This window comes from Vipera ursinii (assembly GCF_947247035.1).
Source record: "Vipera ursinii genome assembly, chromosome: 7".
NCBI lineage: Eukaryota > Metazoa > Chordata > Lepidosauria > Squamata > Viperidae > Vipera > Vipera ursinii.
This window is the reverse complement of record NC_139521.1, coordinates 49,892,761-49,918,485: the sequence shown is the minus strand read 5'-3', so window position 1 is coordinate 49,918,485 and position 25,725 is coordinate 49,892,761. Positions and strand designations below refer to the sequence as shown.

The window sequence follows — 25,725 nt, the reverse complement described above, 5'->3', positions numbered from 1 at the left end:
TGGTAGAGTCATAAATGCTTGGTATAACATCTGGCAATACTATCTTTCAACTTGGGAAATGGATATTTCTTAGCATGACCTCTGCCATCTTCAAGCTTAATTCATGCCCCTGTCACTCCTTTAGGAGAATGACATGTGATCCTGATAAACATTTCTTTGAGGGAGAGAGGCATGATGTCCTGTGTTGAAGATCACAGTGGTGATCCTCTTCTCAGCAAGCCATCTCTGAACCTGTATGTTTTAAATATGAATTGTCCAGTGTCCAACTCTGGGAAGTTTATTGAGAATGTAGCAAGGAGTCAGCTACAGAAAGCTGGAGAGGAAGTGTTTTATCTGGACTCCTTTCACTCTGCATTCAGGCTTAGATATAGAATGAAAATGGCATTGGTCACTCTAATACACAGGTGTCAAACTCACCGTGTCACATGACGTGTCATGACATATCACGACTTTTTTCACATTGCCAGAGCTGAGGTGGGCGCGGCCTCTGCATGATGCAACTGGCCCACAGGCCGGCAGTTTGACACCCCTGCTCTAATACATGAGCCTTGTCATGTCTTAAGTGAGATGAGTACATTTATTCTGATGTTATTAGATGTTGCAGTAATATATTTCTGTTAATCATAGTATCATTATTGAACTACCTGAAAAGATTGGGGGTTGGAGCATCATGGTACAGTGGTTCTACTTCTTCCTTACTGGGTGGTTTCAATCAGTGGTAATAGGGAGGAGAAGCCAATCTGTTAAGAACTTTCTTATGGAATACCCATGATTTAATTCTTCCCCCTGCTTTTTCACATACATGAAATTACTGATGGAAATCCATTGGTTCAGTGTAAAATATGAACAATATGCTGATTATAGACAGCTATACAATTCACCCTAGGCAAAGCTGGACATGCTATGGAGATCCTGACCAAGTAGATGTAGCCTGTTATAGTCAGACAACTGCTATAAGACATAAGTTGCTCTTGTTCAAACAAGATCCCTGAGTGCTTTGGGTGTAACTCTGGGTGGGATAACACCTTTCCCGAAGGACAAGGTTTGCAACGAGGGTATTCCTGGACCCATGCTAAAGCTGAGTAGGCAGGATGTGACAGAGGAAGGTTTGCCTAGCTTCTACTATTGTACTAATTTTGGCACTATCTGAAGTTGGAGGCCCTGAAAATAGAGATTCATGCTCTTGTTTATTTATTTATCAAGGCTTATATGCTATTCCAATTAAAATGACTGTAGCAGCAAATACTTAATACAGTAACAAGGTTTAAATATTCAATATAACAACATAATGATAAAATAATATAACAAACCCAACTATTAGAAACATCATTTCTTCAGGAGCACTCTTATATCACATAATCCCCAAAATCCTTCCAGAAGAGCTGAGTTTTATTTATTTTCTGAAGGTTGAGGCCATCCTTAAGTGATACTTAGCAAAGTTGGGTGGTTGGGCAGTTTATCCACATGGTCCATGGTAGTGACACTCCCTAGAGTTAAGGCATAGTGTTAAGTAGCCTAGACTACTGCTATGCTTTCTTCATGGGCTGCCTTTAAAGATCACTGAAAAACTACATTTAATTTAATAGACAGCAGTCTTCATCTTAACAAACGAAAGACATCATAATCCCATTATAGCAGGGGAGAGCCCTGCTGTTCTTACCTTAAAGCCCCAAATGGTTTTAGTCCTAGATGCCAAGATCATTCTCTTGTAGGATTAAGCAGTGCAGAGCACAGTCTCTAGCTTTTGATGGTCCCCCATTACAGGGAAGTTAAAAAAGGGCCATTATACTTTGGAACAGTCTCCTTCTTGAAGCCAAACTCTAGCTTTTGGAAGCTAATGAAAATTGAGTTCCAGAGTGTATATGGCAAATAATAACTAGTACTATCTGCCTTTATAAATTGCATGGATGTGAAATATGAATGTATTGCATTATTCTAATTTTAATTTTGTTATTATTTTGAATTACTGAAAATTATAATAGCATATAAAATGGATACAGTACATCCATCCATTGCACATATAAATTGCACAGCTACTATAAATTAATAACAGTAATCTGGAAAACTGTTACAAGAAGTTCTTTTTGTTGGCTATGAAGGTTAAGTCCTTAACCTAAGTAAGTATAAATCTTTACATTTCCATATTTCATTAACATTTCAAGCATTCTGATTTACAGTTACTGAATTGTAGGCTAGACCTATAATTTGCCTGCTCATCTGGAAAAAAGATTATTTGCCCTCTTCCAGTAGAAAAAATAGTATATTATTATACATCCTTATAAATAAAATCTAATGTATAACTGCCAGGTTAATTGTTACAGAAAATCTCAGACTGATAACTGAGTTCTGTGTATTTACTACAGCCCTATAATATCTTTTGGTTCCATTAATGTTCAAATACCCTACTTAAGCATCCAAGTCAGCAGCCATGAAGTTATCCATAAATTAGTCAATCCACAATCTCGACCTCATGGTCAAAACCCAGTATATTTCTAACCTATTAGAGATCAACCAGCTAGCATATTTTTTCAATTGCTAGCCAATACTTTTTCCATATATAGTTTTTGTACTGTTTACGCTACAAAGCCAAAAAATTGAGATTCTCTTTCATCCATAGATTACATAATTGATCCCTTTTCTTTTTACCATTCTGTCTCTTAAGCCATCGATTAATTTCTACCCTTTCTTTGAATCTAAAACTACTCTGTAATTCAGGTATCCATTGTTTGCTCTTCGCTTTTCTTTTTAGAGCCTAGTAAGTACAGGCATATCCCAAAGCTCCAAGATTAGTTTGACTTTTAAAACTATTCCTTTTTATTTTTTCATGTCACAATTCCTACTTCCTAGACTGAATTTTCAAAACCAACATTTTCTAAATCTGTCTTTTTAAACTCTGTTTTGTCTACCCACCCTTGAAGAAATAATGGTATTTGCATTAGAAGCCACATTAAATCTAAGATCTGATAGACTAGGCAAATTCCTAGGGGTAGAAAATGCACAGAAAGAGAATGGAATGATTGAAATTGTAAACTAGGTAGGTGAGATAGGGTTACTATACCAAAGAGGTGATAAAGAGTTGAATAGAAATATTGTGAGATGATAAGGAAAGGAGCCTCCAGAATCAAGTACAAAAGTATCAATATTTTTTTTAAAAACAAAACTGAAGTAATTCAGACTGAGAGTTTGTTGGACCCTGCTGGAGTTGAATATAAGGTACTGTAGGCTTTTGAATATGAGAATAGAAATATTGTGAGATGATAAGGAAAGGAGCCTCCAGAATCAAGTACAAAAGTACCAAGATTTTTTTAAAAACAAAACTGAAGTAATTCAGACTGAGAGTTTGTTGGACCCTGCTGGAGTTGAATATAAGGTACTGTAGGCTTTTGAATATGAGAGCAATAGCATAAAAAGAAAATTCAATAGAAAAATACAAAGACCTTAGGAAATATTGTAAAACTAAGATGTGGAAAGGTTTGGGATAGATGCTAAATAAGTTAGGATAAATTAGAGCAGATGTATAGATACGGAGTAAAATATAAATAAATAAGGGATATCTGGATATCTATGTTTGCTTATTTCAGAAATTAAAAATTAATTACTGCCTTAATTGTGTGCTGTAGAGCAACATGAGGGGAGAGAACATAGTGCAGAAATAAAAGGGAGCTGTCACAAAGAGAGAATAAATGAACATATTTGGTTCAGGTATCTCTTATTGCTTGCATAGTGCTTTCAGCATAAGGGAAATTGTCCCGATCTAGAATATCGAATATTGAAAACCAGTTAACTAAATTAAATTAGATGGTTTTAATAGGGAGTAGGGAATCTCTGATTCTCTAAATGTTGGATCCAGTCTTGTATCAATTTAACCAGGTATGGCGGACGTTGTAAGCTGAACAACTTCTGAGATAACTGGATTGCATCCCATATAGAAACATAATTACAGATAATTTTTAAATTATGAAGTCAGAGGATAAAGAAGGCTAAAACTGAGATCAGAGTGGTAGATATAGTTGAAGTACAGTTTTGTAAGGCAAATTGCTGTGCTAGGTTTAAGAGTCCTGGGTATATAAATGTGGATTAGCTTAGGAAAGGATACACATTCTCTTGGTATTCAAACATATTAGCATTTGATAGACTGCATTTATGGGCAATGACTGGCTTTAAAAGGAAACTAAGCTTCAAACTAATATTAGCTTGGAAATGAATTCCTGTAGTTCTGCAGGCAGATATATGTGCATTTATAACTTATGTAATAACATCATAGGTCTAATTAAAACATACGCTTTTAAAGAATTAATTGTAACAGAAAACTTTTTTCTCTAGCTAGACTGGTAATAAGTAATGATAGATGAATTCAATTTACATATATTCAGAGAATATTTTATACCACAGAGAATTTTTCTAAGTTAAGAAGTTAATATCATTATCTCCTCCCCTCGTTTAAAAGTTGGATTTAGAATAATTGCAGAACATCAGTGATTTGGGTTTCCCTCAAGAGAACAACTTAATAGAGTATGCTAATATTTTAGTAATTCATTCAGAGTATTTGATTATTATTAGCAATAATTGTGGTTCAAAGATACCAGTGCCATTATGATGTAACCCCATCAAATAGAACAGGATTTACTTTTAAGTAAATTTTTATATTATTAAGATCAGTAGCATGCAATTAATCATAAGCTGTTTATATGTTATTTGATTTTCTGGTTCATTATATGATTATTTCCTTGCAATATTAATGTGCTCATAGTAATCTGTAAAAATGAGAATAGGTTATTTTCCTGCCTAGTTGTCACTGATTGATTTAAAGGTAATCCAAGCTAGTTGGACAGCCTTTTAAAAATACTCATTTCCCTCCTTTTTCTTCCTTTTAACCTAAAAACTTCTATCCTGCTAAGCATTTTGGAGTTGCATCTTGAATTAAAATGTTTATCTGATGCTGTTTTTATTATATGCTACTTGTGCAATCATGTTAGCAATTTTATTTATTTTAGCAATTTTATTGTAATCGGAATTTTGAGAGCTTGCCAATGACAATAAATGATAGTCTTGTGAATATGTCCACAAATGATGCTAATTTTTAAAAATAACTCTCTACTGATGGTTAGAACATAAGATGCAGCTGGTGGGGGTAGGGGCTTAATTTTTGTGCTTTTTGTTGAAGCAAAGATTTCTTCTAACCAGCCAAATGGAGTTTCTGTCATAAAAGGTATATTGCTCCATTCTTCTGCCAGTCTGTTCAGTTAACTGAGTAAAATTCTAGATTTCGCCTGTAAGCAGGTCTCTCCTGTCTCCTAAATTTCAATTTTATTTTAAGGTTGAAAAAGTCACTGAAGTATTAAATAAATTGCAGTGTTATACTACTTTTCTCTTCCCTTATTTTAGACATTTGTAATGAGCCTATTATACTGAAGTGTTAGCTCGCTAAAACAAAACAAAACAAAACCCTCTGCAAATGGTTATGGTGTCTGTTTTTCAAGCACATTAAAAGAATTTATTGGAGTTCTGGAATATTCTTAAAAGTTCTTTGAAAAAGTCAGTGGCTAGATTTGCTGAGAAAAAATTAGAATGATTCTTGGAGTTCTTGGTGTCACGATTAGCTGAACTCTTTATGATGCCATGTTACGGTATTTTCATTTACAGATGTGGCTTGCCATTACCTTTTCCCCAGATATTTCTTTAAGTTCCCAGTGTAGCCTTTATAGCGCCACCATTCCCTAGAGATCATTTGTCCAAGTACTAGCCAGAGCCAGACCCCAGAGATCAGCAAAGAGAAGTTAGATGTCACTATCTATGAAAGTGTCTCAATATACATTTTGATTCATCCCCGCCTCCCAATCTGTATGCTATTTCAGTTCTGCATTGGAATCCTTTCATATCTTGGAGGCTAATAAAATTCTGTTTAAAATTTTGTGTCAGTCAAAGTGTAACAGTTGTTTAGGAAATACAATACCTATGAAACAATTCTTAATCAGTTTTTGTGAAGCTGTACATATCCTATGGGAGTAAGGCTCAATGTCATTGTATTTAAACTTTTAAATTTCTTTATAATGATACGTAAAATTAATCCTTTAAACTTCTCCTTCAATTCTTACAAAAAATGTCCTGCTAATAAAAATATATGGAATTCTTATCTATTCAGTTTTAGTAGGCAAAATGTTTTATGCAGCCTGACAGGACTTGTGTAAATGCATTAAGTACAATGTCCATTTTTCTTCCAAATTTTTGACACAGATTTAATTATGGGAATGACCAACAACTTACAAATCTAATTTTCATAAGCTGAGCCAACTCTTTTATTTTTTAATAATGATGGATTTTTAGCAATGATTTCATTATTAAAGAAATTCCATGGTGTGGAATTAACCAATTGACTGCCATTTTATTTTACTATATTGCCCCAAATTCTACTATGGCTTTTTCTACTAATTGTTCAACATTTTTTTAAAAGAAATCTTTGAAAAGTAAAAGTGGGGAACTTCATATTATGCATTTTTAGAACACTCTTTTTGAAAAAGAGGAAAAGACAACATTAAGTGATATTAACACACCAAATTTACTTGCTTCCATTCAGTTACCTTAATAATATTAAAAAACTAATATTGAATTGTACATTGGCATGTCCACAAGATTTAATTGTTGCTGTTTATTTAGTGTGTGTGTATGTGTGTGTAATAAATCTTATTCCTCCCATTTTCCTACCACAACAACCTTGTGAAGTGAGTTGGGCTGAGTGAGAGACTGACTGGTCTAAACTCTGCAAGCCAGTTTTTCATATCTAAGGCAGGATTAGAATTAATACTTTCCTGGTTTCTAGCTTAGTACTTTAACCACTAGACCATTTGATTTTAATTGGAAATTGAACAAAACTAATACAATTCACCATTTAAATAATTAATGTATGTTTGATGTGGGGTTTTTTAAGGGTAGTTTCTTTTCATAAATACTTTTTGTGAAAGTGAATTGTTGACATTTAGTATATGACATTTGTTCTACATTCTGGTTTCAAGATTTTCTCATATAATTGACTATAATGATTTATAGATATAATATTATATATTGTGCTGAATTGACATATAATAATATCTGTATAATGTGTGCATGTGACAATGTTCATGAATGGTTTGGACTCATCAGCTACAAAGATAGTAATGAGGAGCCACCATTCAGGTCTTTATAAATTTTCTATCATAAAAAAATGAAATTTGCAACAGGGGCTCTCCCATTCTATTTTGTTTATTTATTTATTGAATTTATCTTGTATGTGAAGAGCAGTTTGTGGTCATTCTAGGATGAGATTGTTTAAGACCTTGTAGATTGCCATTAAAATGAATTGTACTTGACAGTTAATATCTGAGGAGGATTGGCAGTTAAGAAATATGAAATATAAACACATATATGTAGCACATATAGATGATTGGATTGCTGTTCCTTATTTAGCATGTCTTCTGGTTACTTATTACTAAGTTTCAGCATATAAATCTGTAAAAGTTTATGAGATGGCTGCCAGAATTATGCTAAATTATTTCCAAATCTTACTTTTCTACTATTTTAACTTCATTATCTATCAGGGAATATAGAATTGCCTTAGAAAAAAGCAAAAATTTCTTCATGCAACATGTAATCAGTCTGTGCAGTATAGTAGTATAGTGCCTACATGCACTACGCTGGTTGCTACTGGTTTAGATAACTTCAAAGAGAATTGGACAAATTTCTAGAAGACTGTTTAATCAATGGCTACTAGTCTTAAAGATTGGATATACATACATACATACATACATACATATATACATATATATATATATATATATATATATATATATATATATATATATATATATGCAAATTATTCAAATTGCTAATAAAGAATTTGGGAGGCTAAGATGATCATTTCGAACTATTTATGTTCTCATCAGTTAGTCATACCCTTTATCTGAGATTCGAACCCGGGCTGATCCCAAATTCTTTATTAGCAATTTGAATAATTTGCACAAATAATGAGCTGTCATAAGTTGACTAGTTCCTGCGGATAAGCCCTGAGCCGGGCCAAAACAGGAATGAAAGAGTTAATTAGCAAGGTCCACTCAAAAAACCTTGACAAATACTTAAACATATATATATATATATATATATATATATATATATATATATATATATATATATATATATATATATATATATATATATATATATATATATATATAATCTCCATAAAGTTTGCTGGTTTTTTTTTAATGATTTTTGATATCTGCCAATAGGAAAAAACTCTTTAATGGAAAATTATTTGTAACAATGCCTATCTCTCACTCCCAGAGTCTCAGTGTTTGAACATTACTATAGCAACTAGTAATTGTATGTACTAATGAGCCATTGGTGCACTTACTCTATTTGAAGTTTGCCTCCTATTGACCTCCTGCCTCTCAGTACACCTGAAACATGTGGCAAATGTAACCCATTAGGGTACACCCTGTTGTGCATTATTGCTTAATTGCACTGTAGTTCACTGATACCACTTTTCTTAAGGTTAGATACTTTTGGTCTTAGGATCAGAACATAATGTTAGTCTTTTTAAGAACCATTTTTAATAAAATGGAGTTTCATATATGTGGGGAAAAATATTTTCAGGACACAAAACAATTTATATGATTTTCTGCCACCATTAGGGTTTTTTTTTTGACTGACATTGAAGATGAAAGATTTACAGATGACATTACAATTCATGATTAATTAAATGTAGATTCCGTTTATTGATTAAAGACTGTACACATTTGAAATGAAAATGTCTTCTAGGAATATACTGCATGTGTGATGTTTCAGATATTAAATTATTAATGTTGTTATGAAAAATGGTTCAGTTAGGAAAAAATGGAAAATTGAAAAACCCTCCCTTTTAATTTGCATGTAATAACATCCCCATTTTGATAGTATTTGCTTAAAGAAGTGGTCTGCGGCCTACAGCTTTAGTTTAGAATAGTCTAATTAATTACATCTTTAGAGCTTGCATTTGATATATGCAAAATTCTCACATATTGTAGTTTCTTTTGCACAGTTGAAGCAAACCTATAACCTATGAATGCATGCACCATAGATTTTTAAAAAAACAATGGCACCTTATGTTAGCTACTTTCAAGGAAGGTTATGAGTTCAGAGTTAGTATTATATTGTTAAGCACTAGCAGTTGGAAATTTGAGGGATTTGAACTTTGGGATTTTGGCATTTGAGTGGTGCTTATAAAGGATTAGACTGATGTGATGGTATCAGAGTGTTGGTGGTCTGGAAAGATTTGAAAAGGAAAGAATAAAAGAAGCGTATTTTGTAGTGACTAGCTAGGATTGAATTTAATCACAGTTCTGTGGAATTGAGTTCCTTTGAGAGAATATTATTCCAATGCTTGAGACAGCAAATTATGTACTGATTGGAAAGTCCTATAAGCAATATGGTAGCCATCATTATCCATGGGATAGCTGGTGGGAACCAAGCCTATATTGTGGAATGGAAGGGAGGCCTCTGGAGGATTGGTTTAGACTTCTTAGTGGCCTTCAAGAATTTTGCATTTTAAGACCTAGGATTGCAGTGAGTCTGTTTGTGCTTTTGTAGTGACATGGAAACTCCTTTAGGAAACCTAAATTGCATAACAGCCTGCATTCAGACATATCTTTCTCCTGACTGAAAATATATACACATAGACACTCAAGTAAATGCTTTGTGCTATTTTTGTTCGTAAGGGAAGGATCACTTGTGTTATGACCTAGTCAGCCAAACAGTTGCCCTCTTGTCAAATGCTTTAAGGTTCAGTCCTTTCTTCCGTGCTTTCTCACATGGAACTGCTGGGGAAAAGTCTTCCATAATTTATTATGCTATTCAGTTTTACTTCTGTTGGTGATTACTTAATGATTTGTGAGTACAGTTGTAGCTTATGGAGTCATTGAAATATGCAAATCCTTACACTATTATAAAATTATGATTTAGGAAAGGTTTATATGACTTATATGCAAAGCAAAAGTGGGCTATTAATATACTTTAATAATTTGGGTTTCTCTTTCTAATTTGTGGAAGTCAATTTGCTGCACTGTATGCAGTCTGAAGCTCCAAAATATACTGAGATTGTGAGATCTTGCTACTTATTTTAAATAATAACATTATTTGTGGTGTTTCAGCATACTTTTCTAGGTATTCAAACAGAAGAATCTAGTCATCGAATTGTATATTAAGTTCAGAGAAAATTAGGCAGCTAAGGGACTTCCATGGAAGAAATGGTGGACTGAAGATAGTTTCATGAAAAGCAGAATGAAGAGCCAGTGAGTAAAGCAGCTCTTCAGTAATTCCTCTCCAGAGAGGGAGAGGACTTGAATCACCCATAAATGCTCCAGATAGCTGCTCCTCATGAAGAGACCAAAAGGTAGCCATCCTTGACAGGCTTAGGGTTCTTTGAGGCAAGGAAATAACCATTTTCTCAAAATGTAGCCGGTGTCTTTGAAAAGAACATTGCATATTTCCTTTTCTGATCACTTTTGGAAATTACTTACTAATTGCTTTTCAACTATTACAGACATGTCAAACTCGTGACGTCACGTGACATTGCACAACGTATCGGGGCTTTTTCGACATTGCTGGCAATGGGGTGGGCGTGGTTTCCCAATGACGCGTTCGGCCTGCGGGCCGGCAGTTTGATCCCCCTGAACTATTAGGAAGCTTTGGATCAACACAATTTACAGTCCTAGGTGAGTTTCCTCCAATACTTAGGGAAATAAATTTTAAATACAAGTTTAAGGACTTAATTTTTTTAATAAGAAAAGAGTGATTAAAACTTAGAAACAGATTAAAATCTAGATAAATTTGAAATCTTGGAATAAAGAATCCTTCCCATGGGAAATTACTTTTGTTTTGAAATCAAAATAAAATAAAACTTTAACAATTGGACACTACAGAGAACTAGAAGGAGCTCAGTATTGAAGGATGAGAGCACTTAAACTTGACTTACACTACAGAATGAAACAAGATTCTTTAACGTGGGACATATTGAAGAATATTTTTGAACACTGGACCCAGAAGTTAATTTTTGAAGAATGTCTGCCTCTGTAGATTGACTGTGTTTAAAAGAAGTTATAGAAAAAGAACAAACAAAAGAACAGCCTTTTCTATTTATTTATTTGGGGGGGTTGGAATCTGCAAGCATGCCAACTGGGGTAGCGGGTTGGGCTGGAGAAGAGCAGGAGCAAGGAGAGTGGCCAGGCCAGGAGGACGCGCAACCTGCTCACCAACTGATCCAGGTTTTGCTCGCGAGCAAGCCAGGTGATGCCGAGGCCGCTTTGGAAAGCAAAAGTAAGCAAACTCTTCCCTTCTCCCTGCTTGATTAGATTTCATAATCCTGGCCACTTTTCCTTTTTTTAAAAAAAAAAGAAGAAAAAAGATTTTTTTAAAAAAGGAGCGAGGGGGAATAGGGCAGAGAAAGAGAGAACTAAAGGCAGACCAGGAGGGCTCCTCCCTCCCTCTCCAAGGCAAGCTACCCTCCTCTCCATCCTGCGCCCCCTCTCCCAAAGAGTTTGGCTGGCAGTTTGTCAATCGCCACTCTTCCTCCTCCTCTTCCTCCTCCCCCTCCCAATTCCGGCTTGAGCACAGAGTTTGTGCCAGAAGAAGAAGAAACGGGGCGCTTCCCCCCACCCTCTGTTTCTCTTCCTCTCTTCCTTCTCCCATCACTTCTTTGGCGTGTGTTTGCTGGGAGCCCACCCAGATTTGAACACCTTAGATTCCGACTCTTCCACCCACCCTTCCCCCATGCATCCCTTATTCTTCCCCCACCCTGAAACCGGCACAGCCCACCCCCTTTTTCCTGTCCTTCTCGTGAGCGTGAGGGGGCATGCCTAGCTTGCAATGGGACTGGCATGGAAGGCGATGCTGCTGCCACTGCCACTGTGAAGAGGGTAGCAGCCCCGGCGCAGAAGCCAGAAGAGTGGCTGAGTGCACCCCGTGCCCCTATTAAGCTCTCCTCTCCCTCCCTCCCTCCCTCCCTGAGCCCCAGAACGTTCCCCCTTCCCCACTATTCTGAGCGCCATTGTGAAGCTTCGGTGCAATTGCAAGGGGGGCAAGCAAGGTACTGTGAGAGTGTCAAGGCGCAAACCCTGCGCGGTGCCAGGCTTGGGGAGGTTTTTTTGAATGTGGCATAAAATTGGGAATGGGGAGCTGGCTGGCTGGGAAAACTCTCCTCTTTTGCCTGTTTCCCCCCCTTCTGCCTTCCCAGGAGGAAAACAGCAAATTCTCTTTCCAAACTGCAATGCCCATCTGACTTCTCTCCTGCTGGCGCCCTGCTCGCAGATCCCGATGCCGCTATTTTGGTCTTTTTGGGTAGCCCCCAGCCTGGCCAGGAAGGGAACTTTTGGAGATGGTGTCCTGGAAGGGGGGCTGAGAGCTTGGGCAGGCAGCAAGCTTGTGATCGCGCTCAGAGAGAGAGACAGAGAGAGGCACTTGTGTTTCCCTTCTACCTCTTTCTCTCTTTCTGGGTTTTCTGAGGCGAAGGAGGAGGAAATGAAGTGCGGGCTGCTCACTATCACATTTCGGGCGCAGACACCATGGGGCTTAAGCGGCAAAGAGAAAGGGCGAGCCGAGGTGGACTCTGCTTTCATTGTTTAAGTTTGCCTGCTCAGCTTATCTCCAGCCATCCAATTGCACAGCTCTTCTCTCCTGCAAGCCTTGAGTTCGTTGGCCCTCTCTTTTTCGTGCAATTCCCCCAGGCCGTGTTTATATAATAGAAATTGCTCGTTTGTGAAAAAGCATCCTCTTCTTACACCCAAGCCACAGATATTCGCCCCTATTGCAAAACATGATATACCTAGAGATATTAGTTCATCCTCCTCCTTTAAAACTGATTTAGATAGCAATAGGTGTTTAAAGCCTAGGATTTATTTATTTTTTAGTGCTCAAGAGGTTTTATTGTGTAAACTACAAAAATATCTTAAAAACCATAAGTTAAAAAAGATAATGTTTTTCCTGTTTAATGATGAATGTAGCAATTGTGCACATACACTGGAATAGATCATATTGAACATCCCCTGAGCTCCGTTTGCAGACAAGTTGTAGCTCCACCATGACAACATTCCCATAAGGTGCTGAATTATTAATGTTTTGGAATATGCAGGATTCAGCAGATAATGTTCAGAATTATTGATGGCTAACTTCAATCCTTTTATTTTTGGAGATGGATAATAAAAATCAAGAACCAACACGAAATTGTAGATAGTCTTTAGGCCAATTTTAGGAATGGTTGATCAGCTTTTGATTTAATATATGTAAATATAATAATGCTCATTCAAGGTAAAGGGGAGGAGACTGATTTGGCACTAATTTATGAAGCCTTCTAGCATTCTCTGTACACTGCATCCTGTGAGAGTATAATACTCTAATTACACTTGCACCGTATAATGAGAGCTCTTAATAACAATTACTGATTATGGTTTGGATTGTGCAGGGAATTTTTCTTCTCCCTTGATTATGATATATTGACTTTTACTGAAAAAGAATTTATACTGTATGGGTGCAATTGTTATTTCTGCACTAGGCTCCATTGGGAGGGTAGAGGGAGATACTTAGCAGGAAGGCTGGATGGACCAAAATCATTGTCCATATTTAAACCATCCTACTCTAAGATGGAATGAAGACATGTTGGGAAGCTGACTGGTGAATTGGGTTCCTGATGTAAACAATTGGATTGACTCTCTTACTCAGAATATGCCACATTAAGTACCTAAGTACTCATATACCTTAGGTCCAGGGTCCTCAACTCCCAGGCTGTGGTCCACTATCGGGCTGTGGGCTGTTCAGAATGGGCTGCAGAAGCGGCAGGTAAGTGCATGTATGCAGCTCCATTTATGCGAGCAGCAGGCATGCATGGATGGAGGTGTGCCACCCCCTCCACCCCTGCTGGTCTGCAAAGCCAGAAAGCTTGGAGACCGCTGCCTTAAGTAGCTTAAAAATAAGGGTGTGGTCCTAAATATTATGTTGGAAGTACAAAGCTCAATGTGATGGAACTACAGTATGGGAAATGTGTTGTAACCAAACAGCAACAACAACCAAAGGCATGCTTTGCTTATTTATTTATTTATTTATTTATTTATTTATTTATTTATTTATTTATTTATTTATTTTTCAAATTTATACAGCCACTAATCTCTGTGTGTGGGTCTAAGTGGCTCACAGACAATTCAAAAATAGTTAAAAAAACAAATATATACAATAATTTAAGAACAGTTTTAAAAAACTGTTAAAAACTATATAAAAAACCCTCATACAATAAATGACCTGGATGACTGAGAAACTCCATAGATGCTCATACAATCAAATTCATAACTAAGCTAGCTTAGTACATTCTTTGCCTATCAATAATTCTCTAAAATGCTTTCTGTGATATATTTAATAAAATATTATAGACAAGGATACTCTAAAAATGGTTAAGAAAAGGAAGTAAGCTAGAAAAGGGCATTTTTGGAGAATGATTGTTGAATGTGGGAGGGATGAGATGTTGGTTCTTCCCTTGTGGTCTTGTGCCTTCTTGCATATGGCAAAAACAACTGCAGAATATGAGTCCTTGTGCTGAATTTGTTAAGGGTTGAGTACTATGTAAGATATGCTTTTGTACTTCTTACTATTATGATTGTTGATCTGTTAATGCCTCTTCAAATTACTTAAAGTCTATTGAATACAAGTCTTACTATTTTAGTAGCTAGAAACTAAGGAATCAAGGGAATTCACCAATATTATTTTAATTAGCATTCATTCTTTTGCTTCTTCCAAAACACTTCTGATTCCTAATTTCTTTCGGTGAGAAAGCAGTATAACTCATATACTTTTTCATTGGAACAGAACAGTTAAACTACGGTAGTTACAAACACTGTACTACTTCCAGTTCTTTAGCAATATAATAACAGATGTCACGTTCAGGCTCTTATTGTCAGAAAATAGGAGAAATAGCTAGGAAAAAAGGATGTTATTCAGTTTCTAGTTTCCATGAATGAATAAGACCTAAGCAGCAAAAATAGTCTTAAGTCTTAGATGTTTTTAATAATGTAATTATGTATTTCTGAAGTAATAACATATGCATTAATTTTAATTAAAGCAAGATAGTTTAATTAGTCTGCCTTATGTTACATCTATTCTACATCAGAATCAAAACAACTGTCCTTATATAGGATTTAACATTTCGAAATCAATCTCCCCTCTTTCTTTTTATCTGTTACATCTGCATATCTATAATCTATTATTATAGCATCCCAGCATTAATTAGTATGTAACTAAGATGTATTTCTTGATATTAACTCTTAACATTGCTTAGCAACTGTCTGAGCTTCACCTTGGACAATAATATTAACAAGTGTGATCTCCCTTAGGTAGTTTTTCAGTGACTGCATAACCATGTCTTCTTTACCTTTAGAGTAGGGCTATACAATAAAATCAAAGATAAATAGCAATATGTTATTGCTAATCAATATGCAGGGGGTAAAAGAAGAAATAAAACAAATGCTGATGCCTTATAACAGGGGTGTCAAACTGCCAGTCCACGGGCCCGATGCGCAAATGCCAAAGCCACACCCACCACATTGCCGGCAATGGAAAAAATGTCACGATATGTCATAACACGTCACGTGACATTGTGAGTTTGACACCCCTGCCTTATAAGATCATGGCAAAAGCCTGGGATTCTCATGAGAACAGAACTGGAAACCATTAAGAATGGATATAGCCATCTTAAAGCAGACAGCAAGGTTTCACGTATACTTAGTCTCCCGCTATATTAATAACAAATTCATCTACAGTATAAAGCAGGGGTTTTCAACCTTTTCACCCATTGTACCACTTTTAGGATATGGCAACATCTGAGTACCACCAGTCACCTAGCAAGTTGTCAAAAACTTGATGACCAAAAAAAAGGAAAAAAAGTGATGAAGCACAGGTAGTCCTTGACTTACAACAGTTTGCTTAGTTTAAAGTTACAATGGCACTGAAAAAGCAAGCAAGACACCTGCCTGCCTTCCCGGCGGCACTCTTCCTCCTGTCCGAGGTTTTCATTGTTGTGAGCATTTCTGTTGAGGATTGGCAGCGGGGGTGGAGTGGGGGGTGTTTGGTTTTTATTTCCCCCGTCTGCTGGGTGGTTGCAGCAGGTTTTGGTCACTTCACATGACCCTGGGACACACTGACTGTCATAAATATGAATCAGTTGCCAAGCATTTGAATGTAAATCACAAGACCCTGGAGATGCTGCAACATTCCAGCTGATTGGCAATTCTTCTGGGCTCAGCAGAAGCGCCAGGATCAGTGCCGAGCTCCAGCTGGAGCCTGGTGCTGATCCTGGCGCTTCCACTGAACCCTGACAGCCCTACAGCTCCAGCCGTCTCTTGCTCAGGCTTGTGCGGTGCTGCCACCGGTTCAGCTCATTCCTCTCCCCCACTACAACTTTTCTAGGATGGTCACGTACCACCTGCCATGTGCCAATGTACCACAGGTGGTACCCGTACCACTGGTTGAAAAGCCCTGGTATAAAGTATGAGATTACTGTGCTAAGAATAACTTGTTACTGATTATACATTTCATGGTTCAAGGTTTTTTTAGAGTAATCTGTCAAAATAGACTTTCTGCCCCTAATTATCAAACCATTATATTCATATGGTCTAAAACAGGGGTGTCACACTGCCGGCCTGCGGGCCGGATTAATCATAACAAAACCGCGCCTGCCCCATTGCCGGCAATGGCAAAAAAGTTGTGATATGTTGCGACACGTCACATGACATTGCGAGTTTGACACCCTTGGTCTAAAATATTAATTCTACTTATGCTGCTATGGTTTATTGTCATACATTATTTCCTTTGAGTCAAGCCTGACTCCTGGAGACTACAGAGGTATGTTTGTGTTCTTTTATTGGCATTAACTTTGCACCAAAGTTTGTCATTTCCTTCTCCCAGGCAATATTTTCAAGGACACGCACTGTCCCTCTCCTCCTCTCCATCTACATTTTTGGTATTTCCATGAAAGCACTAACCTTAAAAAATGCTCATGTTGACTAGTGTTTGATTTTATTTTGCATTGATTTTCACAGTTAGGTTTTAATAATATGTTTCTCTTTACTTTTAACAGACTTGTACAGAATCCCAAAATAAAATCGTGTCAGTGAGGGTTTTCCCAATCTCTTTTTTTCACATCAAAAAGAGTTGAATGGTATATACCCAAATTTCATCCAGTTTCCAGCCTCAGCATACCTATAAACATAATTTTAAATACAGTGTATTCTTGGTACATAGACATATATAGAAAAATTCATATATGCCAAATATAAAATTAAAAACGTGTTTTTTTAAAAAAAACACACAAGTATTTCAGTATTTCAGAATATATAGATAATCAAAAACTATATAGATAATCAAAAACTATCAGCTCTGGGATGAAGTTGTTATATCTTGTTACATTGTGTGAAGATTCTTTATATCTTGATATAGAGAAATACAATGAGTTCTTAGTAACACTTTCCTAAGAATATTTCAAAGGGTCAGGGATGATTCTACCATTTTGTATTTATCAATTGGCCCCTCTGCTGACCCCACTTTGGAAGTAGCTAAATTCTTCATGATTGTCATAAGGCAATGATTAGTTAATCTATAGGAAGTATCTCTTAAATCTAATCCAGTTTATATAATTGGGATTAAAAATATATCCATCTGTAATCTAGTCTTAGGTGATTTACTAATAGGGCATTGAAACCTGTATACCGAATGGTTTCTTCTATATTTGAAAACTTTTTTAATCATCTTTTAATGATAATTTAAATTTGTATTTTATTTTTTGTATAGATTGTGTTATATTCTTAATGTGTTTTTGTCTGTACTCCTAGTGGAAGCTCAATAGCAACAAGAAGGTACCTGGCCTAGGATAGTTGCCATCTCATTGGCAAGTGCCCTACATTTTGCTTTCAATTCATACAAATTTCTTCAGACACAGAAAAATTGGCCCAAAATATAAACCAAATGAGCTGCTGCTGAAACCACCATGCATTTTCCTTCATCAAAAAGTCTTCTTACTTACAGTATTGTGGGACATTTTTTTCAATGCAGGGACATAGAAGTAGCAATGGTTCTTCATAATTGGATGACTTCAGGGAATGAGTCTCCTTTCTCTATAAAGCTCACCAAGACTAACAGTACGCTGTGTGTAATCTTCAAACCAGACACAGTTCCATATTCCTGCCCTAAAAGGACATTGAAATATGAATTCGATATTTGCATTTTTGTAATAATAATAGTAATAAAGTTGGAAGGGACCTTGGAGGTCATCTAGTGTCTAACCCCCTACTCAGGCAGGAAACCCTAGAACATTTCAGACAAATGATTGTCCAGTCTCTTCTTAAAAACTTCCAGTGTTGGAGCATTCACCACTTCTGGAGGCAGGTTGTTCCACTGATTAATTGTTCTGACTGTCAGGAAATTTCTCCTTAGTTCTAGGTTGCTTCTCTCTTTGGTTAGTTTCCATCCATTGCTTCTTGTCCTGCCTTCAGGTGATTTGGAGAATAGCTGGACTCCCTCTTCTTTGTGGCCACCCCTGAGATATTGGAACACTGCTATCATGTCACCTCTAGTCCTTCTCTTCATTAAAGTAGACATACCCAATTCCAGCAACTGTTCCTTATATGCTTTAACCTCCAGTCCCCTAATCATCTTTGTTGCTCTTCTCTGTACTATTTCTAGAGTCTCAACATCTTTTCTACATTGTGGTGACCAAAACTGGATGCAGACATTGTAAAATGGTATTAACGCTTCATGTGGTCTTGATTCTATCCATCTGTTAATGCAACCTAGCACTATGTTGGCTTTTTTGGCAGCTGCAGCACTCTGCTGGCTCATATTTAAGTGATTGTCCACTAGGACTCCGAGATCCCTCTCACAATTATTACAATTAAGCAAGGTACCACCTGTCCTATACTACACCTTTGATTTTCATCTTTTATTTTTAGTAGTAGTAAAGAACAAACACACATACACAAAACATTCAGTATAATGCATGGTAAATACAAGCAGTTATATTATTCCCATGATAAGTTATGATTTTATATTAACTTATTATTTGATTTGCAAATAGGTTTCAGGAGATTATTTAACACAGCAATAAACTATAAATGAAACAATTCATGTGGTTAGTTTCTGATAGTTATTTTAAGACATGTGTTACAAATAAATTCTTAGGTTATGTCAGAGTTCCCAAATGATAATACGTTGCTAAAACCAGCTTTATTACTCTGATGTCATCAGCACAAATCATTAAAGTAGGAAGGCAGCCGGGTAACCATAGTATTCATTTATTTTTGCTTTACTACATTTTATACTGGAAGCTGTCCTGGCCATAAACGTAATGTTCCTCTCTTCCCTTATGAAAACTATTGTGTAACATTTATTTATGAAATGGGCATTTTCTTTAGTCATGATTATGTCCTGGACAGCTTCATACTTCCATTCATTTCTTAGAATCTGAAGGGTTCTATTATTACAGTAGATGTAAAATTCTATTGAGTAATTTAGCTGTTTGTCTTCCTTTTATAGGGAGATGGAGAGTGCATCAACTGTAAAATGGAAAATATTCCACCATCAAATCTGTACTTAGAAGTGTATAGTTTGGTGAGAGTTTAGGGCCATTTCTCAAGCTACAGGGACTTTGATATCCCTTAGCCATCAGCCACACACATTGATTCATTACCTAATAGTGTACTTTGGTTTTTGTACAGCCTCAGAAAGAGTAGTGTCCATTATGATGCCATAACCTCCCATGTACTGGAACAATATGCAATAGAATGAGGAAATAGATCAGTGGAAAGCACTCAGTTACCTGCAGGGATGTAGGTATTTGTAAAATTTTACAAATAAAGGTTGATCATCCTGTATGTTAAAAAAAAAGAGAGAGAGATCCATTTCTCCCTAGCTTGATCATATCCTGTTCTCAAGTGATAAGATATATAACAATTCAAGCAAAATTTTGCAACATCCAAAAGTAGGCAAATAATCAAAGCTACCTTTTCCAGTACAGAAAGAATGTAAATCCAAAGCCATGTAAACACCATTACAAATGGTAGGTCTGGTAGAATTTTTTTCATGAGGTATGGTGTGTTTCACAATGCAAGACTGAGCAATAGAGATTCCAGCACAAGTTTATTACAAAATGAGAGCTTTTACATTTCTGCATTCAAGAATTTAATCTAAATCAACTTTTATATGTATAAAACCCTAGGTCAGGGGTATCAAACTCAATTTCATTGAGGGCTGCATCAGCATTGCGGTTGCTCTCAGGGGGCCGGGTGGGCGTGGCCAGGGTGGGCGTGGCCTACTGGTTGGGCGTGGCTAGAGTGCATATGGCCTACTGGGTGGGCGTGGCCAGCTCTACATCGTTCGCATCAAGGGTGCCTATGGGGGCCTGGGCAGGAGTGGGACAGATCTGAGGGTCTCTGGCAGAAGGAGGGTCTCTGGGCCAGGGCCAAGGCAGTGGGGGCCGTTCCCTCACTGTTTCCAGGATGGCTTCGTGGGCCACATGAAACCACTTTGCGGGCCGGATCTGGCCCCCGGGCCTTGTGTCTGACATGTCTGCCTTAGGTAGTCACAATTCTTATTCATGGATAAGGACTTCCAGCCCACTAAAGATCTATTAACTTTGTAAAAAAATATTTAATTTAATTTTTTAAAATGTTATAAATCTGTTAAAGGAGCCAGTTTGGTCTAGTGGTTAAGGCACCAAGTAATCAGGAAACTATGCATTTAAGTCCTGCCTTAGGCCTGAAAACTAGCTTGGATGATTTTGCGCAGCTACTGTCTCAGTTCAATTCACATTACAGGGTTGTTGTTGTTGTGGGAAAATAGGAAGAGGAAAGAATATTATGTACATTAAAGTAATAAAGGTAGGATAAAAAATTGCTTTCTATGGAAAAACTTTCCTGTGGTAAGCCTATTTTGTTTTGATTCCCTGGATCTGTATCAGTGATTTTAGGATTTTTACAGATCCTAATTTTTATTTTTGTTTATGAACATATCTGAAGCTGTTCATACATTTCGTATCATATTCCTTAGAGCTTTCGTGAAGCCTTCAATGAATAGGATTTTATAGAGCATGAAGAGGATTATATGAATAGGATTTTATACAACACACACACACACACTGTTTCTGTCTAGTATATATTTGTGTTAATATAGCCTTGCTACTGAAATATTTCTAAAAATTTTCTAAAGGAGTTTCATATGGAAGTTATATTTCTATCCATTGTTTGTCCTTAGAAGTTAACTAGCTGGAAAAAACAATGCAGATAACCCTCGACTTAGAACAGCTCATTTAGTAACCTTCAAAGTTACAACATCACTGAAAAAAGTGACTTATGACTGTTTTTTACATTTACGACCATTGCAGCATCCCCATGGTCACATGAGCAAAATTCAGATGTTTGGCAACTGACTTATATTTATGACAGTTGCAGTGTGCTGGGGTCATGTGATCCCCTTTTGCGACTTCCTTAGAAGCAAAGTCAAAAGTCAATGGGAAAATCAGTTTCTCTTAACTGTGTTACAAATGTAACAACTGCCGTGGTTCACTTAACCATCATGGTAAGAAAAATCGTAAAAAACTCACTTAAGAAATGTCTCACATAGTAACAGAAATTTTGGGATCAATTGTGATTGTAAGCTGAGGACTATCTGTATTTTAACATTTTTTAAGTGAACAACATTCAACAACATACCTCAGTTAAAATTCTAATACAATAATTTACATTTATAGCGTTTTCCAGTTTCAGTTACTTTTATTCACTTTTTTTCAGAACAGGTAAACTTTGAATTTTGGAATGCGTAATTTTAATTTATTGATAATCTAATCATAAGTCTGATATAACAGAACATTCTATGACAGCTATCTGCAAAACCGTGTAACTACTATGAAAAATAAGGATTTTTTTAAAAAAAACACAACAGAAAAATATTTCATTTCTGCACATTTAAAGAATATTATAATCAAAGACTGAATATTAAGAAATATGATAGTATATCACCATTGTCCCTGGCATCTTTATTATTATATATAACAATTTTGACTAGATTTCATTTTAAGACATGTATTCAAAAAATTTAAAATATTATGTTTTCAATAATAGTATTCAATTTTAGGCTAAATTAAAATAGTTAAAATGCTGGAATTAACGCACAAATATCTCTATTTAGCTAACCAGAGATGGAAATTTATCAATCCCAGCCAAGCATAAACTGCTGTTTGCCATAACCTTTTAAGATCTGAACTAGGAATGTGCCTGTCTATCCATCTATATCAATAGGGATGCTTTTATTTCATATCTGTATAATGTGTATTGTCCCACACTAATATTGATTGAAAGAACTCAGGCAAAGCAGTGTCAGCTTTTATTCCTACAGGGAAACCACTCAGCTGAATAGCAAGCCACTTAAGGTCAAATCAGGATTCATCTCACTTTGTTGCTGTGTTATAAAGTGTACAGCACAAATGAGGAAAAAAGGGAAACGAAAGGAAAAGACAGTTGGAGCAATCCTTGTAAAGATTATCACTTTAAGGTTTCCTTAAATGCTCATTGTCCCACTAACACAAATGATAAGATTAACCATAGTGTGTTCCACAAAAATAGTGAAAACATTAAAAGAATCTAAACAATTTGTAGAAACAATATGTTTCTGAAGAAACACTTCAGAAATTGGCAAAATACAATATGTGTATGTAAGCAACCAAGCAGTATCCATAGGTTTAAAATGGAATATACAAATTCAAGGCAAATAAATACTGTAACGCCAATTATAGTTTTGAGTGCAAATAATTGGAAGTTATTTCTACTCTATGGATGGAATGTATATGTTTGTTCATGTGTGTATTTTTAAAGTGAGATCTACCTGGATGTTGCGATCAGTGGCGCAGCGTGGGGGGTGCAGGGGGGGCCGGCCGCACCGGGCGCAACATCTGGGGGGCGCATTAGATGCATTTTACTTTAATTACATCAGTATTTTCATAACAAACAATACATGTGCTTAGGGGGTAAGGGTTTCTTTAACTAATCTAGTGGAAGAGACTCGAGTGCTAAAATCCACGGGTTAGGGGGCGTAAATTACTTGCCTTGCCCCGGGTGTTGACAACCCACGCTACGCCACTGGTTGCGATATATTTCACTCATAGACATTCAGCTGAAGGCAATTCATTTTCTTCATAAGGGGCATTTAAAACTAACCATAAGTTATAAAAATAGAACAAACTGAAAAATGATTTGCATTATACTATTAAATCCAACCAAGAATAGGCTTTCAAATTATATTTGCAAGTGCAGATTTGAAGTGAATCTACAGGATTCAATTTTACACACACTCTTGGAATCTTAACTACTTTATGAATCCATAAAAGTATTAAAGATTTGTTTGAGAAAGAAGAGAGAAAAGCTTGTTATGCTATTATTACGATGGTCATCAGATAAGTCTATTATTAGTTGGGATAGGTGGAAAAACTGAATTGGTCAATTGCATTATGCCACTGAAAACTAATTACAGATTTGTAATAAGAACTTTTTTTCCTCTTAATTGGCCTTTACCTCTCCTATAATATGAAAAAAAAATGTTATGAGATCTGCTTTCTCTAATGGATTCAGAAAGGACAATGTTTTAAAAAATAGATTAGCCTCAGAATTAAGTAAGTGCTAAGGACAATTACTTCCACTGAATGAATATATTTTCCAGATAAAATTAAAATTCGTTAAGTCAGCAAAATGACTATTTTGCCACCACCAGATGGATTCTTTCTTAACAAATGAAGCTAAAAGTACAGGAATCCTTCAGGCTCAGAACCATTAGTGAGATAATGGCAAGGTACCATTACAGATATTTAGGCATGTGTTCCTAACTCTAAAATGCTGGGCAAAACAATTAAAATTATTTCAAATTCAAAATTTACCATTTGACATTGCAAACAATTGTTTAACATACAAAATGGGCTATTTCATTTCAAAACACACACAGAATTGTTGGTTTGGAACTCAAACTGTTTCAGACTCAAACTAATGTATGTTAAATTCAAATGTTCTGCATATTCTCAGTTGCTAGCATTTGCACAAAGATGTTAACAAATTTGAAAATATTCTACTGGATCACATTAAAGTTCAGTTTTGCCTGGCACCTTTTTTGGAACAGTATCACTGTGAAAACAAAAGTAGGATTATTATAGGAATTCCATATTTGTACCTAGTATCTGGTTTAAATAGGGTAGATGCTGCTTCTGAATCTGGAAATCCTATGACACTATCATGGCTTATATAGACCAATACCTATTATCAAGATTCTCAAAGAGTATATACCCAAGCATACACACCAACATTGTACCTGAATTGTTTGCATTTATACAACCTCAACAGATTAATAACTCTAGTTACACATACCATGCACATACCTGCTTTGCATTATCTTTTTACAGAATAAAACACAGCAGAACACACATGTAAACTGCACATGCAACTACCTACCCATGAGGATATTCTCACAGCAAAGACAAATGTTAAGACAAAACAAAACATTATTTGGGCATTCAGCATCCCAGATCGTATGGTTGCATTGATTAGATCACCCTTCCTCAACTGGTTAGTCTATAGCAGTTGGAGATAAGAGTTGTATTCCAGCACATATCAAAGCATCAGAGTAGAGAAGGCTGACCTAGTTTTTTCTTACAGACCGATGAATTAAATGGCTGTTTTTATGGAGTCACCAGCCATTTTGCTTCAGTACCAGCATCCACCCTACTATCTCCCATTATTTTGTGGCTAGTTGCTTCGTTGGTAAAACATATCCATACTAGTCAATTGTATCATTGTATATCAAGGATGTATAATTGTGATATAAACTGATATGCTTCTCTAGAACAGCATTTCATTTAACCTAGACATTGGGTTGTAACATTGGGTAACTAGATGCACCCTGTTCTGTTCCAGCCTATGACCTGCCCTGTTTGAATGTCAGGGACAACCCATTTTTATAATCAACAGGCTGGAAAAAACCCAACCAAATTTATTTACAAAGAGTTCAAACAAAAGTTAAACAAAAAGTTCAAACAAGAATTAAACCAAAAGGTTAAACAAGAGTTAAACAAGAATAACAGACGAGGACTCTAGCAGAAGATCTTCAAATGGTTGCCTTCAGCAATTAGCACCTCCCACACATTCCCCTTTTATCAGCAGTCCCAAGGCGTGGCTTCTCATTGCCTTCTCCTGAGTTGCCTCATTGCTTTCCTCTGTTCTGCTCTGCTAGATTGCCTCCTGCTCCTAGCGTCCCTGAACAGAGCCAGCTGTGGATCGTCTTCTTCCAATCCCTCATGCTCACACAGCTGAGTCTGAGGAGGAACAAGATGGGAGGGGCCTGGCTGAGAGTTCTGCAGTGCATCAGAACTTTCCTCTGACACCAAAGGCTCTCCAAACTCCTCCTCTTCCTCCTCTTCAGAATCATCAGACTCGGCTGCCGAAACCACAGGCTGACGCTGAATCATAACACACCCCAAAATTATTATTGCTATCAAATAAATAAAAATAAATAAATAAATAAAGCTTTATTGTCAAAGTACGACATGTGTACATTGAGATTAGCTGAGCCTCCCCCCGTGCTCTCTCCCCCCAACACACAGTGACAACAAACCCTCCATCCCACCACACTATGTGAACCAACTACACCACACACCGG

General features: G+C 36.4%; 1 protein-coding gene across 4 annotated transcripts in view; it reads left to right on the top strand.

Moving 5' to 3' along the window:
- SLC10A7 (solute carrier family 10 member 7) overlaps positions 1 to 25,725 on the top strand; it is a 153,297-nt gene that overhangs the window by 47,491 nt on the left and 80,081 nt on the right. The window contains exon 6 of one of the 4 annotated variants that reach the window (XM_083367791.1): positions 10,550 to 10,673. The exons of the other annotated variants lie outside the window; for them this stretch is intronic. Coding sequence (XP_083223917.1) covers positions 10,550 to 10,576 — 27 coding nt within the window. The 3' untranslated portion in view covers positions 10,577 to 10,673. Of the gene's footprint in view, positions 1 to 10,549; positions 10,674 to 25,725 lie in introns of those variants that run through there. 4 annotated transcript variants of the gene reach the window in all.